This window comes from Crocuta crocuta, unplaced genomic scaffold, assembly GCF_008692635.1.
Source record: "Crocuta crocuta isolate KB4526 unplaced genomic scaffold, BGI_CrCroc_1.0 scaffold228, whole genome shotgun sequence".
In the NCBI taxonomy this organism is placed as follows: Eukaryota; Metazoa; Chordata; class Mammalia; order Carnivora; family Hyaenidae; genus Crocuta; species Crocuta crocuta.
Window position 1 is genome coordinate 1,391,033 of NW_027532820.1, and position 24,911 is coordinate 1,415,943.

Sequence of the window (24,911 nt, forward strand, 5' to 3'; positions counted from 1 at the left end):
CATTTTCTAGCTGTGAGATATCAGGCAAATTACTTAACTATTCTAAACCCCCAGCTTGCTTCTCTATAAATTAAGAGAAGGAATAGCACCTGCCTTATAGTTATTATGAGGCTCAGATGCAAATGTTGTAAAGTATTCAGTGATACACCTGACATATAACAGGCACTCAAATAGTCTACTATTAGTCTAATCGACTGATATTACTAGCATACAGCCTGAGGTTCAGTCATCCAGTCATTAGCAGGCTCCTGTGAAGTGAGACATACCAGTGTTCTCTAGTAAGCAATTGGAATCTAACAGCAATCAGAAGGATAGGTTATTCCTAGATTAAATCCCTAGATCTTGTTCGTGATTACTTGGAGCCTCATCACAAGCTCTTATTACTGAAAAAGGCCTACTAAAGTCCGATAGTTGTCAGTTATTAACCAACCCCCAGAAGTTAACTAATAGTGTATATAATACGAAGAACCAGCCCCCAGTTACAAGTAGAAGCTATGAACAAATTAATAGGTGAAAAATAATGGCATGAAGCCCTCAAAGCCAGTAAGCTAACGGAATATAGTACCTCAAAGGGACTTGGTGGTTTAAAGAATTCCTTGTGCTGAAAGTGATGTTCAGTGACAGGTTCCTATATGTAAATTTTTGGTAGTTTAAAAAGAAATGAACTAGAAAATGGACAGTCTAGATGTTCTTTCCTTCAATCAAATGTGTCATGTGGACAAATCATTTGACCACTTAATTTTATCTTTTTCCAAATGGGGAGAATTCTTCTTCCTTTCTAATCCAATAGTGGCATTATAATAATGGAAATGAGTTGATAATTTGTGGGTAAAGTATTCAACAAATCAACCTTACTAATTTACAATCAGTTTCTGAGAAAGTCTGTTCATTGCAGTGGTTTTCAGCCTGATGAGAATGATAGCATGTACCACCCATGGGAAGTTACCTGCAAACTTGATATGTAACTGATATGACTTGACCCCTACTCTCTGTACTGTAAATTATCTTCTCTTACGGGTTTCAGCCATTTTTGCTTTTAAATTAGTTATGACATTGCTAGACCTGTAATAGATAGCTAGTCACCTTTCAGTGAGGTGTCAGTGAGGCTTTTCTAGGTCTCTAGGTTATTTGAGATAACTTTTTTAAAATTAGCTCTTGTCCTCCCTCTACAGGAGAATTTGCAGCCTTCAAGTAGCCACACCATCATGGCAACATCTACTCTTATTTCTTAAGTCTTGTGTTCGTACAATTTGTTAACATCAAAACACAGTTCTGTTCCTCAAATCTTTTTTTAAAGATACAGAATTTTCAATGCATAAGCTGGTGTGGAACAGAATGGAATTTCCCATCCAACAAAAGAGGGAAGAATGTTTTAGGAACCAGAATTCTCTGCTGCCAGTGTTTCTTCTTCAACACAAATACCACGTGCATACAAGTCTGCCCACTCCCAGGAAGGAAGAGGAGAGAGCCTGAGTTCTGACCTTTTGGTGGTCAGGCATGATGGAAAGGAGCTGCCGCTACAGCTTGGGAGATTGGCTGTGGAGAGCCTGCCGGTCGGCTCTGCCCTTCTAACCGCCAGATCCGTGTGTGGCTGGTCACCTGACGGGGCAGTTTGCAATCGCCAAGCATCGTTCTCTTTCCTGTTCTGGGATTTTGTCGCGGAGCTCTTTCCCCTAGCCACCGCCGTTCATTTCTGAGGGATGGAACAAAAATGCAGCATGGCCTTTCTGTGTGGTGCATGTCCAGTCTTTGACTCATTTTTATCAAGTGAAGCTGTTTTATTTAAATGGAGAACGAGAGGTGAGGACGAGATCCGTGTTGGTGTAAGAGGAAAAGGAGATGCTGCATCTTTTTCCTGACCTGCTGGGTTTCTGGCCTTTGTTTCCTTTCTCACGGAGGGTGTCTGCCTAACCGCGCGGGCTGGCAAGCGCTGGCACACATTGCCTTCTTTTCTCACTGGGTCCAGCAATGAAGACAAGTGTTGGGGATTTTTGTTTCCTCCACAATGTAGCACGTTCTCAGGAAAATACAGTTGATATCTTCCTCCTAAGCTCTTCCAGTCATCAAGTACTTATGTGGCTACTTTGTCCAGGGCCCAAATGCCATGGCAGTATCTATCTAATTAAAAGCCTACAAAACTGCTTGATAACAGTTTTGAATGTGAGACATTTATGTAATTTAAATGTAAGGTACAAGTTTTAATTTCTGAGTTTCTTCTATTATATTTTTATTAAAAAGAAAATAATTTTCAGATTTAATTGAATTGGAATAAAATAATACTTCCCACCAGAATTATATATCCTGGAAAATTGTATTTTTGTTATAGAAACAACTTTTAAAGAAAGATCATTATCCTTTTCTCTACCTAAATATGGGGAGTCTTAGCGTAATGACAGATATTTATAATTTTTAAATTAATGGTACTTGCTGGATCCACACTAACATCTTTGCTAATATCTCATGTTTTCCTCCAACTATTCCTACACTACATCCTCCATCCTCTTTCCAGTCCTTTAACTAGAATATGCAACCGAAAATAAAAATGGTGGTGTCTCCATTCATTCTCCTTCCTTTATTCCCAAGCCTGGTCTTCAAAAGGTTGGGTAATTTGGCAGCTGAACTCCCCAAGTAGAGAACAGAGCAAGTTTAGGTGTGTTGGGGTTGAGGGGAGGCTGTGTGAGGCCTGACAGCAGTTGTTTTTATAGACCGGGCTGCTGGGGCACCAGAAACCTCATTGTTTGTCTTTGCCTAAGTGGAAAATAGAACCTACTCGTAGCTTCCTTTGGCCTTTACTAAAGGGTGGCATCATCACAGTAGTAACAAAGAAAGTAACTCCAGATATATTAATGGCAAATTAGTGACAAATTCCTCCTTTTTATCATTAGTCTAGAATCTCTTGCCAGGATTTAGGAATGTATATCCAATCAAATGTACTTAGCCTAATCAAGCTATGAAGCCAAGGACCTTAAGGCAATTAGGACCTATAAAATGAATCAGGGAATTGGAAATTGGTATTTAAACATTTCAAATTGTAACTCACCCCACTCTCTATCTTTCAGCTTGTTAAGCTCACTGCCATTCGATGCTTTTTGCTAAAATACCTGTATTCAGAGGAAGGCCTACTGAAAATTCCACAGACTTCTAGAAGGTTGTCCTAGTAAAATGGGAAGTATCCTGAAGTTACTAATAAGTTTGAAAAGCAGTATGTTTATCTTAAGTCCTACACGAGCAGAGCCGTATCTTACAAAATTCAGAAATTGCAAAGATTCGTACTGATACGAAGAGCATCTTGTGTGCATAATGCTACTTCTCTTTTAAAAGCATTGCTTATTTTTTTCTTTTTAAATATGCCCCCATCCATGCTCTTAAGCTGGTTGGCGTGTTCCCTTTACAAAGACTGTAGAGAGCTGGGCTGGAAAAGTAGGCCTGTCCTGCTGAGCAGGTAGAGCGCGCTGGAGGAGGCCTGGCTGCGTGACTCTCCGGGGGCGGGAGCCAGCACAGCACTAGTGATGGAGGAAGCTTAGCAGTGGAATCTGCAAAATAAAATTCGAGGTGATACACATTTTTCTTTCCATCCTATTTAGAGTAGGTTGCTGTCTCACTTGAAAAGAGGGAACAGATGATCACAGATGAAGCTGTGCCCAGAAGCCAGGCTCAGGGTGTTCTTGAGAGATTTTTATAGAGCCCTTAAAAAAATAAAAATAAAATTTTAACATTTCTGTTCCCTTTTTTCCATCAAATAGTTTTTTCTCTAGTTTACAAATGACATGGTAAAGGGGTTTCCTCTTATTTTTTTGATGCTTAGACTGCAGATAGACTTGTTGAGCTCCTAAGAAGATGCAAGGAAGAACTCCTTGTTTGTGCAAAGCACTTTATGAATAATGTTGTACAGATAGTGTGTGGCTGCTTCATTGACTATCTTGTAAGGTTGTAGTTACTGTCTTTTCTGTAAAGTGGCTGCGGTGCCTTCTATAGTGTATTTTATTTTGGGTAAGGAGAGGTGAAGCCTTCTGAAAAACCTGAGAGCAAACATAAAAGATTGTTTCAAAATATGTAGTATTCCTGATGGACTTTTTTGTCATCAAACTAGAGTGTAGAGTCTAGACTTTTGCCACTGAAATAACAATGACCAAAAAGTAATTTACAAAAGGGATTTGTGAATAGAAAATCAAATGTGATCATTCATATTTATAGGCACCTTAAAAGAAGATTCTGCCTAGCTGTCAAATTCTGGTTCCTGAACATCCAGTCCCTCCCGGATTGCACTTAGATCTCGTAGGATGTACCGGGGCACCCTAGAAAATAAAACGCCGTATGAAGCTTATATGTTACGTTGGTGTTGGTGTTGGAAGAGAAAGAGCATATTGTATAGTTACAAAGAGGTGATCAAGACTTCAGCACTGTCAACCAGAAACTGTAAATATTCCCTCGATTCTCCTCTGGTGCAGTCCCCACGCTCCTCGCACCTGATTGTTCTCTTTCGGTCACCGGGCAGTGCCGGGGGCTGCCACACCCCCTCCCCACACACACCCCCTGCCCGGCCCTGCCTGCCCTCCTGTGCACTCGCTCCCCGGCCTGGTGTGGCCGCCGTCTAGCTTTAGTTTGAAGCACATTGCAGGGTTCAGGTGACCTCTTCAAAAAACTACCTCCTCAGGATGAGGTAATGAATGGTTATTTATTTTGAGATATGAGAAGTCAGGAGCTCTAGAACATGAAGATGATTTAAGATTTTAACTTTTAGGTGTACTTGTATTCGAGCACTCTCATTTTGTCCTAAAGGGCATTATGCGTTTCAGCAGTAATACTGAAAACGTAGCCCAGAGTTTCTGAACGTTGTTGCAGGTGGTGCCAGAATCTGTTTAGGGGTGCGCTTCTGAACCTTAACCTTAAGTCAGTTGCATGAAATTAAATAGTTACAGTAATAGTTCACTAACAGGGAGACGCTTTTCATTTCCAGTAGGCTTGGCAAGATGGCACATCTGCATAATGAGTTAGCCGCAGCTTCATCACATGCACAGGCCCGTCTGTAGAAAGACCGCCCGGCGAAGAGGGTGGGATGATGCCCCTGATACTCTTTTTGTCTGAGTTGGCATCGTTAGCGCTAGAATATCAGCACCTTGGGACTAGCAGATTCCAACCGTTAGGCTATAAAAAAAAAAAAAAAGTAACCAGATATGGAAAGTTTGCTGTATGAACAGCAGAGAGCTTAGAGATCATACATTGAAAATGGTGTAGGTGAGGCTCTAGAAAAATACCTTGACAATTTGCCAAATGATCTTTACTGTGCCTTCACGATGCAATAAAAAGCTAAAATTTTAGCAGAAATCAGTGATATGTGAAGAGAGCAGCCACTCTGGTCTAACTCAGCTATGTTAATATTTTATAGAGCGCAACGTAGACTGCAAAGATCAGTGCACTCACGGGTTTATAGCCGAAATCACATTTAAAAAATGAGAAAACACAGGTAAATTTTCAGTGAACAAAATTATTTTTTTAAAGCACGTAATCCCTAGTAGAGTCAGATATATTTATCACATAGAGCAAGTAGGTTGAAAATTATAGTTCAGTGACATTTCTAGAGAAACTTTTTGTACTCCAATAGGTTCTTCAAAGCATGGAACTTTTATATAACAGAAACGTTTGACAGACATTTTAAGGAGTTGCTGTCGTTTGCGGTTGGAAATACTGTATGCTGGGCAGCAGCCCCTTCTCCAGAGCGAGAAGGAAGAAGCTAATAACATAGAGGATGGAATCTGATTTTATCACTTTCCAGATCACTGCCAACCTAAACAGTGATTTTTCAGAGTTTAAAATGTAAACTGGCCTCCCAGGACTTCTTTGCAAATTAAGTGGGGCTGTCCTGCTAATGCTGTTTGGGGTGCCATGGGGGGGGCCTTTAAGCAGGGGCATGGGGGCAGTTAGGGACGCGGCCGGTGGGTGTGAATGGGACGTGCTCCATGGTGCACATTTTCTGTCTTGTTTCTTTCCCTGCCACCCCCAGCAAGGGCCCTGGACCGTCTCCAGTGGGCTCTCCGGCTGGTGTACTAAGTTGTGTTGCTGATGCCCGCGGGTTGTTGAGCCCCGAGGAGGCGGTATCTCTGCCCGGGCTGTATATTGGCCAGAGGAGAGGGAGGTGGCCAGTGTGCTGCTAGCTGGTAAGACAGAATGCTGGTGAGCCTTTTGTCCAGTCAGCACACTAGACAGCAAGCTTTGTTTGGTTGTTTTCCGATAACTTATTTTCACTCCTGTTCGGGCAGACATTGAAATTGAAACTGAGTCCTAAATTTTGCCAGTGGCAGAAAGGGTAATTAACGGTTTCTATCAGGATTTTCAAGGTAGAGGAGGACAGAAACATGAAGTCCTGCCATCTTAAAGTAAAGCAACAGTGCTTTATTTTAACATGCGTAAGGATCGTTCGTCCCCACCTCAAAAGAGTGATTAGGTAGATCTTTTATTTCAACATCCACAACTTCAGCTGTTAATTTCTTAATCCTTTTTTATTTACATTTTTTATCCTTTGACCCCTTCTACCCAACTGTTTAGTTTTATTAATTACTAAATTAGTTTTATTAAGGTGTTTAATTTTATTAAAATGTATAACTTTATTTAAGAGAATTCAGTTCTGACTAATTGTAGTGCATGAGGACACAGCCAGCATGTCTGGCGTGTATGTCTGTGCGTGTGTATGTATGCGTGTGTGATGCGTTTGTGTCTTAGGACTCTATAGGTCGAAGTACTCTTGGAAAGCAGCTGAAATGTTTGTTCGTGTTAGTGCCCGAAACAAGCTGTGGGCGAGCACCTGCTGTGCCCGCAGGCCGAGCACACCGCCCAGCGCTGCGGGCAGCTGGCCGTGGTCACCGTGGGGGGGGACCAGGCGGCAAAGTCGCAGCAGAGGAGGGCTTCTGCTTACAGGGGTGGAGACGGGGTTACAAGTTACTTCAGTATCAGTTTTGTGTTGAAAGTGATTCTGTGTTGCATCTGTGCGTTAAGCCTTTTTTAACCCACGCGTGGTTTGGTGGAAGAAACTTGAGACTAGCGTAAGCAGCAGAACTCGCGGAGTCGGCGCACACGTAGGGAACGTGGACCAAATGGGAGGTGGGAGGGTGTGGGAGTAAGTGTGGGGCTGGGGAAAAGTTGATGTGACGGTGGGAAATAAACTATAATTACCTGAAATAAAATGTAAGAGTGCAATAAGTGCTTTTTATTCTAAACTGTGAACAGTTTTTTAAAAGAAATCATTCCTTCCTCATACATTTGTGTATGTTCCATATCTGATGACAACCAGCTGTGGAAACATAATGCCTTTTTAGTCCTGTTAATTACCAACATAAGTGGCTGACCTTTATGTCTTATTTATCTTCATGTTCTAATAGTTTACATACAGGAGTGTGTGTGCGTGTGTGCATGTGTGTGTGTGTGTGTGTGTGTGCGCGCGCGCGCGTGCGCCGTATTCCCCTCCTCCGTTTGGAAGTGCATTCATTGGGTCCTCTGTTCTTCCTTTGGCCGTGCCACACGTTATGTTCTTGATTTGGCCTTCCTGATGTGGCCTGATTTGAAGGACTATCACAGTGCTCTATTTTTGTGGTGTTCTCTCATGTTAGTTGCACACTCTGACGCTTTCCTCGCTCAGCAGTGGCTTTCTTAGGAGCGTACAGCTGACGAGGGGACTGAATTTCACCATTCCTCGACATACGTCCCTTTGAATTCTAGTTCAGTACTTAGGATTACTCTTTGGTTTAAACCAAGAAAAAGGAAATCACCCCCCCTTTTCATTTACTTCTTGGTTTGAGGACAGTTCTTCTAGAAAGGGAGAGGAGAGGGAAGTCCTTTGCGTTTTAACTGCAGTGAATTAACGGCTCCTGGTTTAGCAGTCCGAACCTTACGGCCATTCACATTCACATTCCTCTCTCTCTTGCGGCCAAAGGTTGGTTTGGCTTTAGTTCGCTTCGGTTCCACTCAAGCATTGAAAAGGTTCTCATGGAATCTGGGGTGTGCCCAGTGAAAAAAATGGGGACTTTTAAATTGTCCACAGACCTCTTTATACCTGCTTTGCAAAAATTACAATGGAGTAACTATTTTTAAAGCTTATTTTTCAATTCATAAAAAAGACATTTATTTTCAGTCAAATGGATAATGTCTCCCCCTTGTCCCTCAATCCTCAATGTTTGCTTGAATCTTTTTTCCTCTTTTTTTTTTTTAATCTTCCCCGTACCCACTCCTCAATACTTTGGTTCTTTCCTGCTCAGGTCCCTTCATTTGTACTTGGGAGTTTTTCTCATGTAAATTTGTACAATGGAAAATATTGTTCAGTTTCGATAGAAAGCATGGAGAATTAAAAAGATAGCTGAAATTCAGATTGAAGAGATTTATTTCTGTGTAAAGTTATTTAAAAACTCTGTATTATATAAAAGGCAAAAAGTTCTATGTACTTGATGTGAATATGCGAATACTGCTATAATAAAGATTGACTGCATGGAGATGTCTTTATCAAGATTCTTTTTCTAGCAACATCCCATTCAATAACGTAAGTAGTCGGGGTTTTGACAGTACTTCCAGGTGACGCGGAGACCGGGAGCTGTGCATTTTGTTTCATACACTGTCAATCACCACTTGGTGGTAGAAGTTACTTGTATGAAAAATATCATTAACGTGGTTGAGATGAATGCCTGGTACATTGTACCAACTGCACTATGGTGGTGGGGAAAGCCTTTTGTCCGTGGCGGTGGCGGTGGTGGTGGTGATCGTGGTGATACTCAAGTATGTTTCAGGGCTGTGGGCAGACTGCTGCCCTCCAGTGGCTCAGTTGAAGTGCACGCAGTAACTGAGTCATTGAAGGAATCAGTCCGGAGAAGTTCCCCTTGAATTGTATCTTCCCAATTTTTTGACACAACGTCCAACACATTTTATGTAGGAACACAGAAAGTACTCGTAGACATGTATTTGAAACTATGTGCTTATGATTTTTTACTTTGCTTTTTTTTTTTTTTTAAAATGCTAGTTACCCCAGAGTTCATTTTGTGTATAATTTCATGACCTGAAGTCAGAATGCCTCCTAGAATAACCTCGAGCTATGTCAGATAACTGGGCAGTTTCCACAAGTCAACCATTTTAAAACTTCACCTGGAAACCCTCTGTCTGAGAACAGTATGAAGGAACAGAAGCTTCAGGATGGCACATAATTTGAGGAACTGGTTTCTGTTTTTCATGCCCCTCCAACTAACCATAAAATTCTGTGGACACCGGTATTTTCTCTGAATTTAGCTTTCTCATATTAAAAAAAAAAAAACTAATTCTGTAATACAGACTTTAGAAACATTTTTTTTTGAAACTCATTTTTTTTAATTCCTTTCCTTTTTTTTTTTTTATTTATTTCTAGGAGAGAGAGAGAGACNAAACTAATTCTGTAATACAGACTTTAGAAACTTTTTTTTTAGAAACTCATTTTTTTTTAATTCCTTTCCTTTTTTTTTTTTTTATTTATTTCTAGGAGAGAGAGAGAGAGACAGCGTGAGCAGGGGAGGGTCAGAGAGAGAGGGAGTCACAGACTGAAACAGGCTCCAGGCTCTGAGCTGGCAGTCAGCACAGAGCCCGATGCGGGGCTCGAACCCACGAACCGCGAGATCATGACCTAAGCGAAAGTCGGACGCTTAACCGACTAAGCCACCCAGGCGCTCCTAGAAACTCATTTTTAAATAACCTTCATACATGATTACAATAAAGTGATTGGGGCCTTATGTTTTAAGGATGTATTACTTACATCTTTACATCTACAAGGTTTCCTGAGAATTTAGTCTAGAACATGAACACTTTCATTAGTGTGACAAAATTCTATAAAGCACTCTGTGACACTAGTTTTGAAATTTTATCAGGAGCTGTGATAATTGGACCTGCTGTCTGGAGTATGTACTACACCTAGGCTCATAAAATGCTAGTGCAGACGGAGTTCTTAAAGATATTCTGGTCCAGGAGCGCCTGGGTGGTTCAGTCAGTTGAGTGTCCGACTCTTGGTTTTGACTCAGGTCATGATCTCAGTTCATGAGTTCAAGCCCAGCATTGGGCTCTGTGCTGACAGTGCGGAGCCTGCTTGGGATTCTCTCTCTCCTTCTCTCTGCCCACTCTTTTATTTCAAAAAAAACTTAAAAAAAAAAAAAAAAGATATTCTAGTTCAGTTCCCTTCATTGTCAGATACTCCAGAGGAATCTGCAAGGATGACATAACCAAGACTCCGGACTTGTTTTCAACATGAGCAGTATGTGCCATTTTCTATACGTATGTATGTACCATTTTGTTATGGTTGTAATGGCTGTAACAAAATTTGGACGGAAATGGGTGTTTGCTCCATTGACAGTTTGTAGCTAGAAGTGGATGTTGTGCCTGACATTCTCCACTTGCCCTGCTGTCATTGCCAGTGGGCAAGCCACTGCTCAGGTGAGTGACAAGAGGCAGAGGCCTAGCTACCGGGACACGCACTTCCTGTTTCCTCCACAATACACTGTGGTCCCACTGACGCCCTCTAGGAGGCGGTGGCGGTGCCACGGTCGACCTCTTCCAGGAAAGTTTTAGGGGCACGCAGAACCAAGAGGACTTCTGTACCTTCGTATAACGTGCGTACAACCAGGGATCCTTACGTTGTACCTCCCTTGTGGGGTTTGCGCTCTGGGTTCCCAACGTTGTAGGAAACGTTATAAATTTCTGTTAAAATATGATGATTGATCTCTGTTGCCATCAGTCATTTCTTCACCTGCCTTACCTTTTGTGAAGGTACATCTTTTCCCTCCATCTAGCAGACCAATCCCTAAAACTTACTTGGAGCATGCTTTTTGCTACTTGTCAGCACAGGAGGGACATCCTAAAGTGTTTGACAGCGGGGTGGCCCTGCATCTGCTGAGATGTTTTCACATGATGAATCTGAGGCTTTTCTATAGAAACTGGACTGGGATTCAAGGGTCTCTGTAAACTAAACTAAGCTCAGGGACGCCTGGTGGCTCAGTCGGTTAAGCGTCCGACTTCAGCTCAGGTCACGATCTCACGGTTCGTGGGTTGGAGCCCCGCATCAGGCTCTGTGCTAGCAGCTCAGGGCCTGGAGCCTGTTTCAGATTCTGTCTCCCTCTCTCTCTGCCCCTCCCCCGCTCATGTTCTGTCTCTGTCTCAAACTATAAAAAAAAATTAAAAACAAAACAAAAGCTTAGCTCAGACCGAATGGTCTAGAAATAACAGTTGCTTACATTTAGAGATGATTTCCTTCACAGCAGATGTGGTTCTAGTGGCTTTATGTTAATGCATTTAATCTAATCCCTCTTGCCAATGAGGTAGTTGAAGAAGAGATGAAATAAGTAATCTGCCCAAAGTCACATCAAATAAATGGTAAAGCAATGAGTCAGATCCAGCAAGGTTGACCCCAGAGTGAATTCATTAAGCACTGTGCCAGTTTTTCAGAGCCCCATTAGTGGGTGGTAGAATCCGTGTCAGTTAACCATTTTAGAATAAGTTAGTGTGTATCACAGGTAAGTACTGTGTCATAAAACTTCTTGGATTAGACACACACACAAGCCTATATTCTAGGTCACAGTGTAAAACTATCTGTGAGTAGGTCATGATCAAAAAGGTTTACATAATGCTGTACTGACTCTCAGATAATCCAACTTGGGCTAGAGCGAGCCGGCAAGCCAGGATATGAACCTCAACTCTAACTGTGTGAGCGTGGGCAAGTTACCTACCTGTAGCTCAATGTCCTCATCTATAATATGGAAAGGAAAATGCGGACCTAATACAGTTAACACAAAGTGTTTACCACAGCGCCTGGCCCGTAGTTAAGCCATAAGCTTTCTCTAACTACAACCATCAGTCAGATGTACTGAACTCTCTTTGGTACCCTCTCCTACTCTATTTTCCCAGAAGCTGTATCGCTGACCCCTGAACATGGGTTTAAACTCTGCTGGTCCACTTACACAGGATTCTTCTTGATAAACGCAGTATAGTACTATACACGTATTTTCTGCATATTTTCCCCAGACTTACTGTAATATAGTATATAATACAGATAATGTGCCCAACGTGTTAACTGCCTGTTTGTTATCAGTAAGGCTTCCAGTCAGTAGTAGGCTATTACATTTTGGGGGAGCCAAAAGTTAAAGTTATACTCGGACTTTTGACTGCACGGGGGTGGCACCCCACCACCTGGGGGCTTCGAGTCAAATACGATAGGGTGGAGGCCTGTGACTTTGCAAGAAGGCCAGGACAACCTCCGCCATCAGCTCAAACCGGTTTCCCAGCCCAAACTGTGAAAAGGAGGATCCTGTATGTGGATGCCACACTGGCTAAGGGTAGAAGACTGCTGTTTGCTAAAGTTACCTTTAATTCAGATCAAGCAACTCTGCTTTCTAAGGCAAAGAGCTAATGGGATTATCCTACCTGAGTTCAGGGTTACAGGAGTATAGATCAATAAAGCACTTTGTTGGATGGGGGGTTGAGGGGTGCAGAGAGAACAAAAATTAGACCTAAAAAGTACAGAGAAGAGATGGCCTTTTAAAGATCTTACAGCTCTAACAGGGAGACCGCACACTCTCTCCCAGGTGAGTGAACACAAAACCAAGTGTCTAGCACGCTTGCAACAGGCTCGTGACGGCTGTGGCTGGAGTGGGGAGGGGGACACTGTTGCTCTTGCTTCAACTTTGCTGCCCCCGTGTCCACTCTGGACAGCTGAGGACCAAGGATCACCTCTGCTCAGAGCATCAAACATAAAATCTAAACCATGACCCGTTAACCTCACCTAGTCCCCCGGCCTCACCTACGGGAACCCCCTGGACTTCGTGCCCTTGAAACACGGTGACCTTCGTCCCACCCTAGGCCTTGTTCTTGCCGCTCCTTGTCCCTGGAGCGCTCTCCCCTTAGACCCTCACACAGATGGGTCCTTCTACGTGTTCAAGTGCCTCCGACCCAAAACATCAGTGCCCACCCACCTGTGGCACGTCACCCAACAGTATTTCCCTCGGAGCACCCCATAAATCTCATGCACCCACGTGTGTCCGTCTTCCCTTCCTAAAGTCTTACGTTCCTTAAGAACTGAATCATCTTGGGGCGTCTGGGTGGAACAGTCAGTTAAGCATCTGGCTCTTGTTTTCGGTTCAGGTCATGATCTCGTGGTTTCGTGAGTTCAAGCCCGTGCTGGCAGCGCGGACTCTGCTTGGGATTCTGTTTCCCTCTCTCTCTGCCCCTCCCCTACTCATGCTGTCTCTCTCTAAATAAACTTAAAGAACATTTTTAAAAACCTGAATCATCTCATCAGTCTTGCTTAGCAATGTATTCCCAACACTTCAGTGGTGAAAAACCTAAATTAAAAACATGACTAGTTATGCTTCTAGGCAAATCCTTAAGCCACTCTATAACCGTCGATTTTTATCTGTGGATAGAAGGAAATTCTGTCCTATCACAACTGTGATGCTACAGAAAGTTGAAAAGTACTCTGAAACACATTTTAGAAAAAGCGGAATATCCTATTTCACCAGTATCTCCCATTCCTCCAGCCGTAAGAATTCTCCGGTCCGCCACAAACAGCCGCTCAACACCGCCCAGCCCACAGGTGATATATGTACACAAGAAACGGACTACACAAAGCTCTAACCTCTGTATGTCAGGCAAGAAAACTCCAGCAGCAGAGAAATGGCAAGTTTTCACATCAACTGTCAACATACATATGACACAACATTCCCTAGGAGGAGGGCGCTGCAGTTAGATGCAGGGTCGGGCCTGATGTCACTGCTCGTCAATGTGTGACCCTCAAGCAAAGTTACGTCATCTCCTTGAACCTGAATTTCCTCACTGAGAAGTGGAGCTAACGTCTGTCTACACCACGGGGTACCCCAGCGGATCCAGTGAAAGGGCCTGTAACCAGTTAGGAGCACAGGAAATAATCCATGACGGGTGGGTGTCGTTATCAGAAACATCCATAACTCGGCTCCTCTCTGTTGAGCAAAGCACTTTAATGTACAACTTTCACGTACGATATGAAGTCCGCAACTGCTTGAGACTTTCACCTGGCTCCTGCAGGGAAACGAGAGTAGAAAGCTTTCAGTACTTTTATTTTCAATAATTCAAATCCATAACTTCTGTTCACTCAATTATTCAGGCATTCACTGAGCACCAATCACGCGAGTAGTCTTCTACAGAAACAAATCACCTTACTTTCTCATAGGGTTTATAGTCTTATCTTTAAAATAAAATGTTAGTGACTGTGTGTGAGAATCCTGGGAAATGTGTAAGAGGAGTTTTGTGCTGGCAGTCACGTTACCGAAGGGAAGCAGGGTCCTGGAAACAGGGACCCCTGCGTTACCCACTGTAAATCCAGAGACACAAAACAAGCTATAAGATAGTTTAACCACCTGCCCTTAGGGGACATTTTTTTCCTTTCCCCCTCCTCCCTCCATACCCTAAAATTGCTGTAATTTTCACATCAATAGTTGGGGCTTTTTTCCTTAAAAAAATTTTTTTTAATGTTTACTTTTGAGAAAGAGAAACAGAGTGTAAGCAGGGGAGGGACAGAGAGAGAGGGAGACACAGAATCCAAAGCAGGCTTCAGGCTCTGAACTGTCATCACAGAGCCAGACGCAGGGCTCAAACTCACAGACTGTGAGATCATGACCTGAGCCAAAGTCAGCCGCTCAACCAGCTGAGCCACCCAGGTGCCCTTCAAGAGGCTACTTCTAATTAAAATTATAACAGCAATACTAATAACATGATGTAACAGGAACACTTTTTCATTTAATGCTTCCTAGCCTTTAAAATAATTCCTGAAAATAAATAAAACAATTTCCAAGGCATTTTGCATGGTGGCAATTATTAACGCAATGATTGATTTAAAAAACTTGTCACGTGAGAATGTCTTAACCCTTGAAGGTTCTACTAGAACCTTTCAAAAGAAGAAAACCTCTGATTGCTAATTTGGAAAAATGGAAGGACCATAACCTATTACTGTTTAGGATTAATCTCCACACAATTCCATATAACACCACTTCCCATAAGCTGGAACTTTCTATATTTAAACACTCAGAGTAGAACATGGTATTTTTGCAACTACACACATAACTGTGAGCTCCGTATCTGTCTTATCCACCCTATAATCTCCCTGCAGAGTTGATACTTTAAAAAGTCTCTCATCCATAAATAAATAGGGGCACCTGCGTGGCTCAGTCAAGCGTCCAACTCTTGATTTTGGCTCAGGTCATGATTTCATGGTCATGAGATCGAGCCCTACGATGGGCTCCGTGNAATAAATAAATAGGGGCAATTGCGTGGCTCAGTCAAGCGTCCAACTCTTGATTTCGGCTCAGGTCATGATTTCATGGTCATGAGATCGAGCCCTACGATGGGCTCCGTGCTCCTGCGTGGGATTCACTCCCTGTCTCTGCCTCTCCTGTGCTCATGCATGCACACTCTCTCTCAAAATAAACAAACAAAAAAAAAAGATGGATAAATGGGACCCTAAATTGTAACATAACTCAGGAAAAGAGAATTTTTTAAAACAAACAGTGAAAAGTGAGAAGGAAGAGGAGACCACAAATGAGGGGTGGAAGCAAGACAGCAGAAAGGAAAACACTAAAGGCAGAAGTCAGGCACAATACAGTTCATTGTCCTTCATGCTTTTAGGAAGACCCTCATAAAGTCCAATCATCTGTGTCGACACAAGGCCAACAAGTTTACAAAGGAATCCGGGGCATACCCGCTCGGGAAGAGTTCCATCGACACTCAGTCTTCGTCGTCAGGGAGGATACCTAGTTCTTCATCCGTCCACTGGGAAGGATCAGGATACGGAAAGTGACCCTGGGGACAACCATTAAAAACAAGTGAAGAACGTACATATAGTCCATACAGTGAATTAAATTCAAAAGAAAAAATATACAAGGCTATCCACAGCCCCTGACCTGCCATGGGAACAAATTCTACTACTTTAACTACTGGAGGGCCCCACTGTTCTTCAGGCTGTTCACTCTGAGCTGTGGCCTGAACTTCAGAGGCTGCCCACGCTGGAGCCACCGGCCCGAGCCGGCATTTGAGTACCCATCAGTGACCGAGGGTAGGGAGACGCACCCCACAGCTCGACAGTGCGCTGAAGCCCTGGTAAAACAGAACGTCTCAAGGTGTCCTGTCGTTCCTGCAGGGAGACCTGGAAGCCTCAGGTGGGCTCATTCATCTTCTGTCCCGATCCAGGGGGCGTCCGGTGGCATCGTCGTCTCAGGCCACGCAGCCACACACGCTCCTGACAGCTGACCTACCGCGAGCTAGGACCGTCCGCGTGCTGCCGATTCACAGACACTAAGCAGCTCCCTACGGGGTGGCAAGGGCCCAGAGTTCTAAGGGAAATGGGACCTAAATCAACCTGATGCATCAAAGACTTGTATACTGAAGACCGTTTTCCTCTCTAGATCAACAAGCACAGACTTCAATGGCTTAAAGGCTTAATTTCCTAGAGAACAGTCCGTGCAAAGGTGATAAAAGCTCAGCTGAAGCTAATAACATATTAGAAAGTTACCAGCAGCTAACTTCTCTCCTCAAGACAAATTAGCCCACATCTCTCCCTCCCCAGTCTGGCTGCCCTGGGCCCCTGCACAGACTGGATGACATTCAGCATTTAAAGAAATCAAAGTGTAAAATGTAACCCACCAAGGAACCCCTGGTTCAGAAGGTAAAAGGATTCGTTTCTAGTCTTCCTTCCAAACATGGCAACCTAACAGAAACCGTTAAGAGATGGAGCACCAACACATACACCTTTGGGTGGAAAAGGCCAGAGATCATGTATTTCATTTAGTAACAGGATTCCTGCATGTGCCCACGGACAATGTGGTAAAGGGATATATCCAGAGAGCAAAACGGTCTACAGACAGGAAATTAAACAGCTAAACTATTGATATATTAGCAATAATCTAAGTAATTACAGTATTCTATTAATATATTAGATTCTTCTCCTGCACTTACCAGCACAGCATCCGAGTCATGCCAAAAACGCCAGAGAATCCAGAACCACATGGTCCCGCTGAAGAACTCGGCCTGGGCCACCTGGGACTTGGTCAGCTGGGGAAACTCCCTATACCGGGGCTCAATGTGCACCCCGCCACCGGCACTGCGACGCAAAACAAAATGTTACGCTGCTTGGTACCTCTTCAAAGTATGAAGTCATCCAAAATTTTAAAGTAAAATCTAGAAACTAAATCTAACATTTTTTAAGTTTTATTATTTTTTTAATATTTATTTTTTAAGGAGAGAGAGAGAGAGTGTGTGAGCGGGGGAAGGGCAGAGTGAAAGGGAGACAGAGAATCCAAACAAAGCAGGCTCCAGGATCTGAGGCATCAGCACAGAGCCCGATGCAGGGCTCAAACTCACGAGCCGCAAGATCAGGACCTGAGCAGAAGTTGGACTCCAAAATGACTGAGCCCCCCAGGCGCCCCTATTTTATTTTTGAGAGAGAGAGAGCACGCACGCTCGTGTGCACACATAAGCAGGGGCGGGCAGAGAGAGGAGACACAGAATCCGGAGCAGGCTCCAGGCTCCGAGCTGCCAGCACAGAGCCCGACACGGAGCCTGAACCCACGAACCGTGAGATCATGACCTGAGCCAAAGTCAGACGCTTAACCGACTGAGCCACCCAGGTGCCCCTACATCTAACATTTCTCATCTCCTCCATGAAATACAGGATGGCAGAGCTCCACCATCTATCGAAACTCTTTTCTCATAAGCTTCTTTTTAACCTTGTTTGGCAGCAAAAACTGCCTGCACCGATGACAGATTATTATTTCCCTTTAGTGAATATTGTAATATGAATAGTGCAAAATATTCATGTATTTTACAGCAGAAATAAGAATGCATTGATAATGGGGTACTGGTCCCAAAGTTTTAGTTAAGGGATGTGAACCTCCAGTAGTACGTCACTTAGCTGATTCAGAAAAACGAATCAGCAGAGTAATTTTGTTCCGTTTAGCCATCTATTTCAAAGGCAAATTATGTCCTCTGCTCTGTTACAGTCTTTATTAAAAGGCCACTATATGGAAACGAAGACTCAGCAAATTCTTTTTTTGTTTTTAAGTTTGTTTTGTTTTTTTATTAAGTAATCTCAACCAAGGTGAGGCTGGAACTCACGACCCTGAGGTCAAGAGTCACCTGCTCTCCTGAATGAGCCAGCCAAGCACACCAGCAAATCCTTTTTAACAAGCTAATACTTCTGAACAGAGCCAAGAGCCTCAAAACAGTAAGTCTCGACAACTTGTTCTGGTTTTTGTTTTCATTTTGATATTGACAAATTGTGGGACACAACCCCTAAGGGCTGCAGTCATTGTATTCAGATTATGATTATTATAGGTGAAATCTAGCTTGTAATATAATTTGTACTGAAGGGTGTTATTGTCAAGATCTATTTAGCAGCTATACATATTCTATGATACAGAAATTCAAAGAGAATTTCTATGTAAAATGTGCAGTATTCACAAATTTCGCTTCAGGTAAGTCTCAGCCTGTGAAACCGTGTTCTCTTTCGTGCAGCACAGAAATAAGTTAAGTGTGCCAAAACTGCACTAACGTTTCTTCAAAATGTGCTGGAGATGCGTAAACATCAATAGACCTATGGTTCCTGATACATATCACCCACTACCCTTATTCCCTCTCTCAGTCTTTTTCTTTTTTTTTTTCTTTTTTACATTTTTTAGTGTTTATTTTTTTGAAGGGGGGAAGGAGGGGCAGAGAGAGATGGAGGGAGACACAGAATTTGAAGCAGGCTCCAGCCTCTAAGCTGTCAGCAAAAAGCCCAACGCGGGGCTCGAACTAACAAGCCCTGAGATCATGACCTGAGCTGAAGTTGGAGGCTTAACCCACTGAGCCACCCAAGCGCCCCTATCCTCTCCCACTCTTAAAACGTTATTAGCAATTATGATTTACTGAGTGTTTTCCATGTGCCAAACACCAAACTAGGCATTTTATACGCATTATCATTTATTTTCATAACCCTCTGAGACAGATCCTATGGTTATTAATTAATGTTCACAAATGAAAACACTGGGGGATTATTTAGTGGCAAAGCCCAAGCTCTTAAATACTGCCTACAAACAACATTAATAATTTTCTCATTTTATGAATCAAAGACACAGTTCTTAATTAGAATTCCCATCAGCATGATACCACACTGAAGAGATAAAGTTTCACTTTATGTAAATATTTATCCGACATATAACACATCTATTCGGAAGGCAGTCCATAAAATACTAATGCGTAGTAATAAAAGGTGATTCTTATTTTTGCATATGTATTTAGTTTAAGTTTTTATTAATGTTTTAAAGTTTATATTATTTACTTAGAAAGAAAACGAGAGCAGGAGCAGGGGAGGGGCAGAGGGAGGAAGAGACAGACTCCCAAGCAGGCTCCGTGCGGATAGTGTGGGTGGCAAACCCCCAAAACGTGAGATCATGACCTGAGCTGAAACTGAGGGTCTGATGCTTAAACGACTGACCAATCAGGCGCCCCTTAAGTTTTGGTTTAAATTCCGGTCAGTTAACAGACAGAGTAATTATTAGTTTCAGGGGTACGACATAGTGATTCAGCACTTCCATATATCACCCAGTGCCCATCACAGTGCCCTCAGTCCCCATCGCCTATGTCACCCATCCCCCACCCGCCTCCCCTCTGGTAACCATCAGTTCTCTAGAGGTAAGAGTCTGTTTCTTGGTTGCCCGTCTCTTTTCCCCTGCCTGTGCTCATCTGTTTTCTTAAATTCCACATATGAGTGAAATAATACGGTCGTTTTCTATGACTGACTTAATTCACTTAGCATCATACTCTGGATCCATCCACGTTGTTCCAAATGGCAAGATTTTGTTTTTTTATGGGATTTTTTTTTTAATAGTGACCCCATATTACTTTTAAAAGGCTCCATCAAGCATCATTGCTTTACAACCTGAAAAATATATTACACTGTTTCTGTAATGCCATCATATGCCAATTTTATTTAACACTATTTATTCAGGATCTCCCTAAGCGTATAAATACTTCATTTTACAAACAATCTATGGGGATGGGAATTCAATACACTGTAACAACAGGCTTCCTCTTTGATAGGTTTCAGATACAAAGGCCCATCAGTTAAATTCATTAAAATAATATTTGAGAATTATAGTTCAAATCTACTACAGGAACTCTCCACATTTCATTATTGCTAGAGTGACCTGTTGTTTTAACTATGACTTGAAAGAAGTGGGTCGTTGGGGTGCCTGGCTGGCTCAGTTGGTAGAGCAGGTAGCTCTTGATCTCAAGAGTTGTGAATCTGAGTACCACACTGGGTGCAGAGATTATTTATTAAAAAAAAAAAAAAATGAGGGGCACATAGGTGGCTCAGGTCATGATCTTACAGTTCGTAGGTTCAAGTCCCACATTGGGCTCTGTGCTGATAGCTTGCTCAGAGCCTGGAGCCTGCTTCTGATTCTCTCTCTGCCTTTCCCCTGTTCACGCTCAGTCTCTCCTTCAAAATAGATAAACATTTTTAAAAAACCTTTTTTTTAAAAAGAAGGGTGCCTAAGTGGCTCAGTCGGTTAAGCATCCAACTCTTGAGTTCAGCTCATGTCAATATCTCACAGTTAGTGAGATCAAGCCTCTCACTGGGTTCTGCACTGACAGTGCAGAGTAGGCTTGGGATTCTCCGAAGGAGGGAAGGAGGGAGGGGAGGGAGAGAGGGAGGGAGGGAGGAAGGAAGGAAGGAAGGAAGGAACTTCCAAGGCCAAACAGCTAGACCGTGGCAGAGATGAAATTTGAATTGAGGCAGTTTGAGGCCACAATCCTGCTTTTAACCACTACCCTACCCTGCCCCTTGGAAAAATGTAGGTGACGATCTAAGGGGCCTGGTACATCACCTGTAAAAATCCAATGTTCTACTTTCCGTCCTGCTCTTACTGAATCTCTCTGCACTACCAATATATTTTTGGCAGATGTGCCCCCCTTGGCATCCCAGCCCTATGCTCGCCAATTGAATTTTGGGGCTACCTCACGGGTGACTCCTCTATTGCTCATCCTCTAAATTCTGGTGTAGCAAGAGTGAACCCTAATACAAACTATGGGATTCGGTGATAACGTGTCAATCGATTCTACCAAATGGAACATTCTCGTGGGGAATGTCGATAATGGAGGAAGCTATGCATGAGTAGAACAGGGGCCTTATGGGAAATCTCTGTACCTCCCACTCAATTCTGCTGTGAACCTAAAACAGCTCTAAAAGATAACTTTTTAAAAATTCCTATATTGCCCAAGCATCCACTTTTGGCTCTCTTCTCACCCTTCAGCCCTCTCCCTGGGTGATCGCCTCCACAACCTTGGAGAATTCATCCTCCACCCTGAAGCCAGAGTAACTACTGAGAATGGCTGAGAATGGAATTAAAATCTGGTTGTGTGACATCTAATTAAAACCTCGCTGGGATCGCTATCGCCTCCGTTAGAAATCCTCCCGCCAGGCACGCGGACATTCCCTCCCTACGCCCCAAGATCTCCGGAGGCACCCCCGCCACTCCTTGCCTCGCACTGGACGCTTCAAAACACACCGTACAGGTTGTTTCCTCGGCCCGAACCCCTCGCCTCCCAACTCCTGCTCTCGCTTCCAGATCAGCTCCAGCTTGTCTCCGCGTTCAACTCAATTTCCCAAGGGCAGCCCCCCCCACCCCACCCCACCCCGGGGCAGGAACAGAGTCCTGGCGCCCACGGCCCCCCGGCTCTCCCGGGGCCCCGTGTCGAGGACCGGGACTCCAAGTCCCAGCATGCCTCGGGGCGGAGGTCGCTGGCAAGACCCGGTCCGCCCCAGGTGCCCGGCGTCAAGGTGAGGGCGTCCCGAAGACGGCCGCTTTCCGTTAGAAGCAGGGGGGGGCCCCTCCCTCAGCCAACACTCACTGACGGACTCCACTGCCTCCAGCCGCCCCGGGGCCGCGGCCCCTGAACAAGTGGCTTCCAGCCCGAAGGAAAGGCGCCAACCGCGTCAGAGCCGACATGCCTGCCCGCGTCCCGACCGCCGCTCCCAGGCCGCACCGCCTCCTGCGTCACTTCCGCCCGGCGCCCCGCCCCGTGGCGTCATGGCGCCGCCCCGCCCATCTCCCCGAAGGTGGCGTTTGCCGGGATGGGGTGGAAGCGCCTCTTGGAGTGTGCGGGCTTCGCGCTCGGCTCTAGGAGCCGTCTTCGTGCGCGTGTGCCGAGAAGCCAGCACTGAGTCCGCCTGTGCTCTCTGACTGCTCATCTACACGCTGTTGTCCCAGCTCCATCCGCTCCTCCGCCTGCTCTTCCCGAGCTAACTGCCTTCTGGACCCTCCAAGGCTGCCAGACCCTTTCACAAGCAGAGACCTGCCCAAGGCTGGTCCTCTCTACTCTCCTCTCCTGCAAGAGGCTCACAATAGTTTTCTTCAAAGTCTTCATTATTCTTTTATTGTTCTGCCCACTTGATTACCAACCAGCAGCCCGTGGTGCCCAAATACCAGTACATGGACTGGTGGCATCAGAATCACCTGAGGAGCCTGAGCCCAGGTACTCTTCAGTCTGGAGTAAGGCTAAGGAATCTGCATTTTTAGCGCGGCCTTCAGTTTATGCAGTGCTCTAATTCCCTGATCTTGAGCCAAGCCCTGGATTCTTGGCTTTTGTCTCCTAATACTGCCTTCTATTAAATCCTGGATGGACTCTTAATTTCTTCTGGACACCCACACCACCATCTCCCCTCAACCCTCCCAGAAATTCTTAGGGGCTTTACTTACGGGTTATGGTTTTCCTAAGAAGTTGCAAGTTTGATTAACTTTTTTTTTTAAGTTTACTTACTTGAGAGAGAGTGCGCTCACCTGCGAGCGGGGGAGGGGAAGAAAGGGAGAGACAGAATCCCAAGCAAGCTCCACATTGTCAGTGCAGAACCCAACTAGGGCTTGATCTCCCCAACCTGAGATCATGACTGGAGCCAAAGTGAAGCCTCAATTGCTTAACTGACTGAGCCGCCCAGGCACCCCCACAAGTTTAACTTATAAACTTAGCCTGCCAGCCTCACACCTTAGAGATTTCTATCTGAAATGCATCGTTTGCTAAGCACTGAAGACTTAACTCTGAGTCACAAGCATGAAGAATAGGATACTTAGGGAGAGAAATTCAGACCTAAATTTAGGGATTTCAGTGCACTGAATATAACTGTCTTCCTTCCTGTGTCAAGATCTGGGTCTCCATGTGCCCTGTAATGGGAAACCTCTCTCCCTGGAGTTATACTCATACAGCTTATGATTACTGAGCTGCCCTGTGGCCTTCTGAACAGCCTGTTAATTTAACCTCTGGCCCTGTAGAACTCTCTCCCGTTACCTGCCCTCCTAACTTATAAGTTAGTATAAAGAGGAGAGAATCCACTATTTTCTGGATGAAAGTTGACTGTCCAGTTGATATACAGTAGCACGGCTTTCTCTAAGCTGCCATTCACCACTTACCCTTTCTAGTGACAGGTATCACTACTAAGATACGAAGTTCATGAACTGGGAAGACAGAGCTTTCCATCCTTCCTTGGGAGCTCACTGCCCAAACTACACAACTTCCCTTCCCTGATCCCAGCAGAGAATGAATTTGTGATTGCAAGGTCAAGGCGGGGGGGAGAGGGGGGGGAGTGGAGGAACTCACAGCTTTAACAAAAAAGAGCCAAAGGATCTGGAGTTCAAACCTCAGCTCTGCCAGTTAATAGCTCTATTAAAGTCAAGTCAGTTTACTTCCCTGAGCTTCAGAGGCCCCTTCTGAGTGGGAGTCACCTAAGAGAGTACCTAGCCCACAGTATGTACACAGGAAATGTTTATTCTGTTATTCTTTACTTTCCTCATAGCAAAAGCTATTCAGGGGAATTAAAATTCGTCCACCTTCCCATCTTTCTTGCTGAATTACAAAACAAGTTTTAACTTCAATGCTTGCTTGTAATATTAAATAATTATAACAATGCTTGTAATAAAAAGTTTTATATACCATTTGTAGCACCCTGAGCTTTAATGCCTTGCATTACAAATTCTGATTTTACTATAAAATTGATGGTCCCAATCAGCAAAAGATTTTGACTATGTAGCAGTGATGCATATTTATTTTCCTGCTTTGAGAACTCCACAGGGGCTCCTGGGTGGCTCAGTTTGGTTAAGTGGCTGACTTCAGCACAGGGCATGATCTCGTGGCCTGTAGGTTCAAGCCCCACATCAGGCTCTGTGCTGACAGCTCAGGAGCCTAGAGCCTGCTTTGAATTCTGTGTCTCCCTCTCTCTCTGCCTCCCCCGCTTGCTCGCTCGCTCTCAAAAATAAACATTAAAAAAAGAAGAAGAAAAAGAACTCCAAAGGCAAATATCCTTCACTGCTTTGTGCAGGCTGCATGATGGAAGTGAGGGGTTGGGTGCCCTCTTTTGGGCTCCCAGATGAGCTGCACGCCCTATTTGAATGGATGCATTTGAGAAAGTGAGAAAGGATGCCACACCCTGACACTCAACTCTCTGCTTCTACATAAAAACTCAGTTCCCAGTCAAGTGTTAACAAACTGAGGACAGACCCTAACTGACCTAACATACAGCATCTGACCCCAAATCAAGAACCATTTAATCTCCTATGTTTAAAGGCTTGCTTGATCTCCCTTTCTCTAGAAGTCTTAGAAAGAAGAAAGGAACTCCTCTGTCCAGTGGTTTTAGTAACACAGAAATGAACCTTGTACTTCCTACTGTAGAAGGGACTGAGTTGTGGTCGCTCTTCAGGGGAGAGACACCATGCTTTATCCACTTACACCCAAGGAAGTAGTCTTTTCTCCTTAAGAAGACGACTTTATAAATCAAATCTAGCATTTTTAAGATGCCTAGTTTAAAAATCAACCAATTACCTATATTAAAGCACCTGTGTTGCCCATTTTTCTCCTCTTCGAGACAGCCT

General features: G+C 44.0%; 2 protein-coding genes across 3 annotated transcripts in view; one reads left to right on the top strand and one right to left on the bottom strand.

The window, feature by feature from the left end:
- BRAF (B-Raf proto-oncogene, serine/threonine kinase) overlaps positions 1-8,477 on the top strand; it is a 150,718-nt gene extending 142,241 nt beyond the window's left edge. The window contains exon 19 of one of the 2 annotated variants that reach the window (XM_077781067.1): positions 4,195-8,477. In XM_077781067.1, the coding sequence (XP_077637193.1) occupies positions 4,195-4,220 (26 nt within the window). In that variant the 3' untranslated portion in view covers positions 4,221-8,477. Of the gene's footprint in view, positions 1-1,172; positions 1,304-4,194 lie in introns of those variants that run through there. The other variant, XM_077781068.1, reaches the window with a different exon arrangement.
- A 5,481-nt stretch (positions 8,478-13,958) lies between these two features.
- Positions 13,959-22,056, bottom strand: NDUFB2 (NADH:ubiquinone oxidoreductase subunit B2). The gene is made up of 4 exons (XM_077781059.1): positions 21,904-22,056; positions 16,969-17,113; positions 15,716-15,816; positions 13,959-14,040 (listed from the first exon to the last, which is right to left on the bottom strand). Exons 1-3 carry the CDS (start codon positions 21,999-22,001, stop codon positions 15,742-15,744), a joined length of 318 nt encoding a protein of 105 aa, XP_077637185.1. The 5' UTR covers positions 22,002-22,056; the 3' UTR covers positions 13,959-14,040; positions 15,716-15,741.
- Between the last annotated feature and the right edge of the window lie 2,855 nt (positions 22,057-24,911).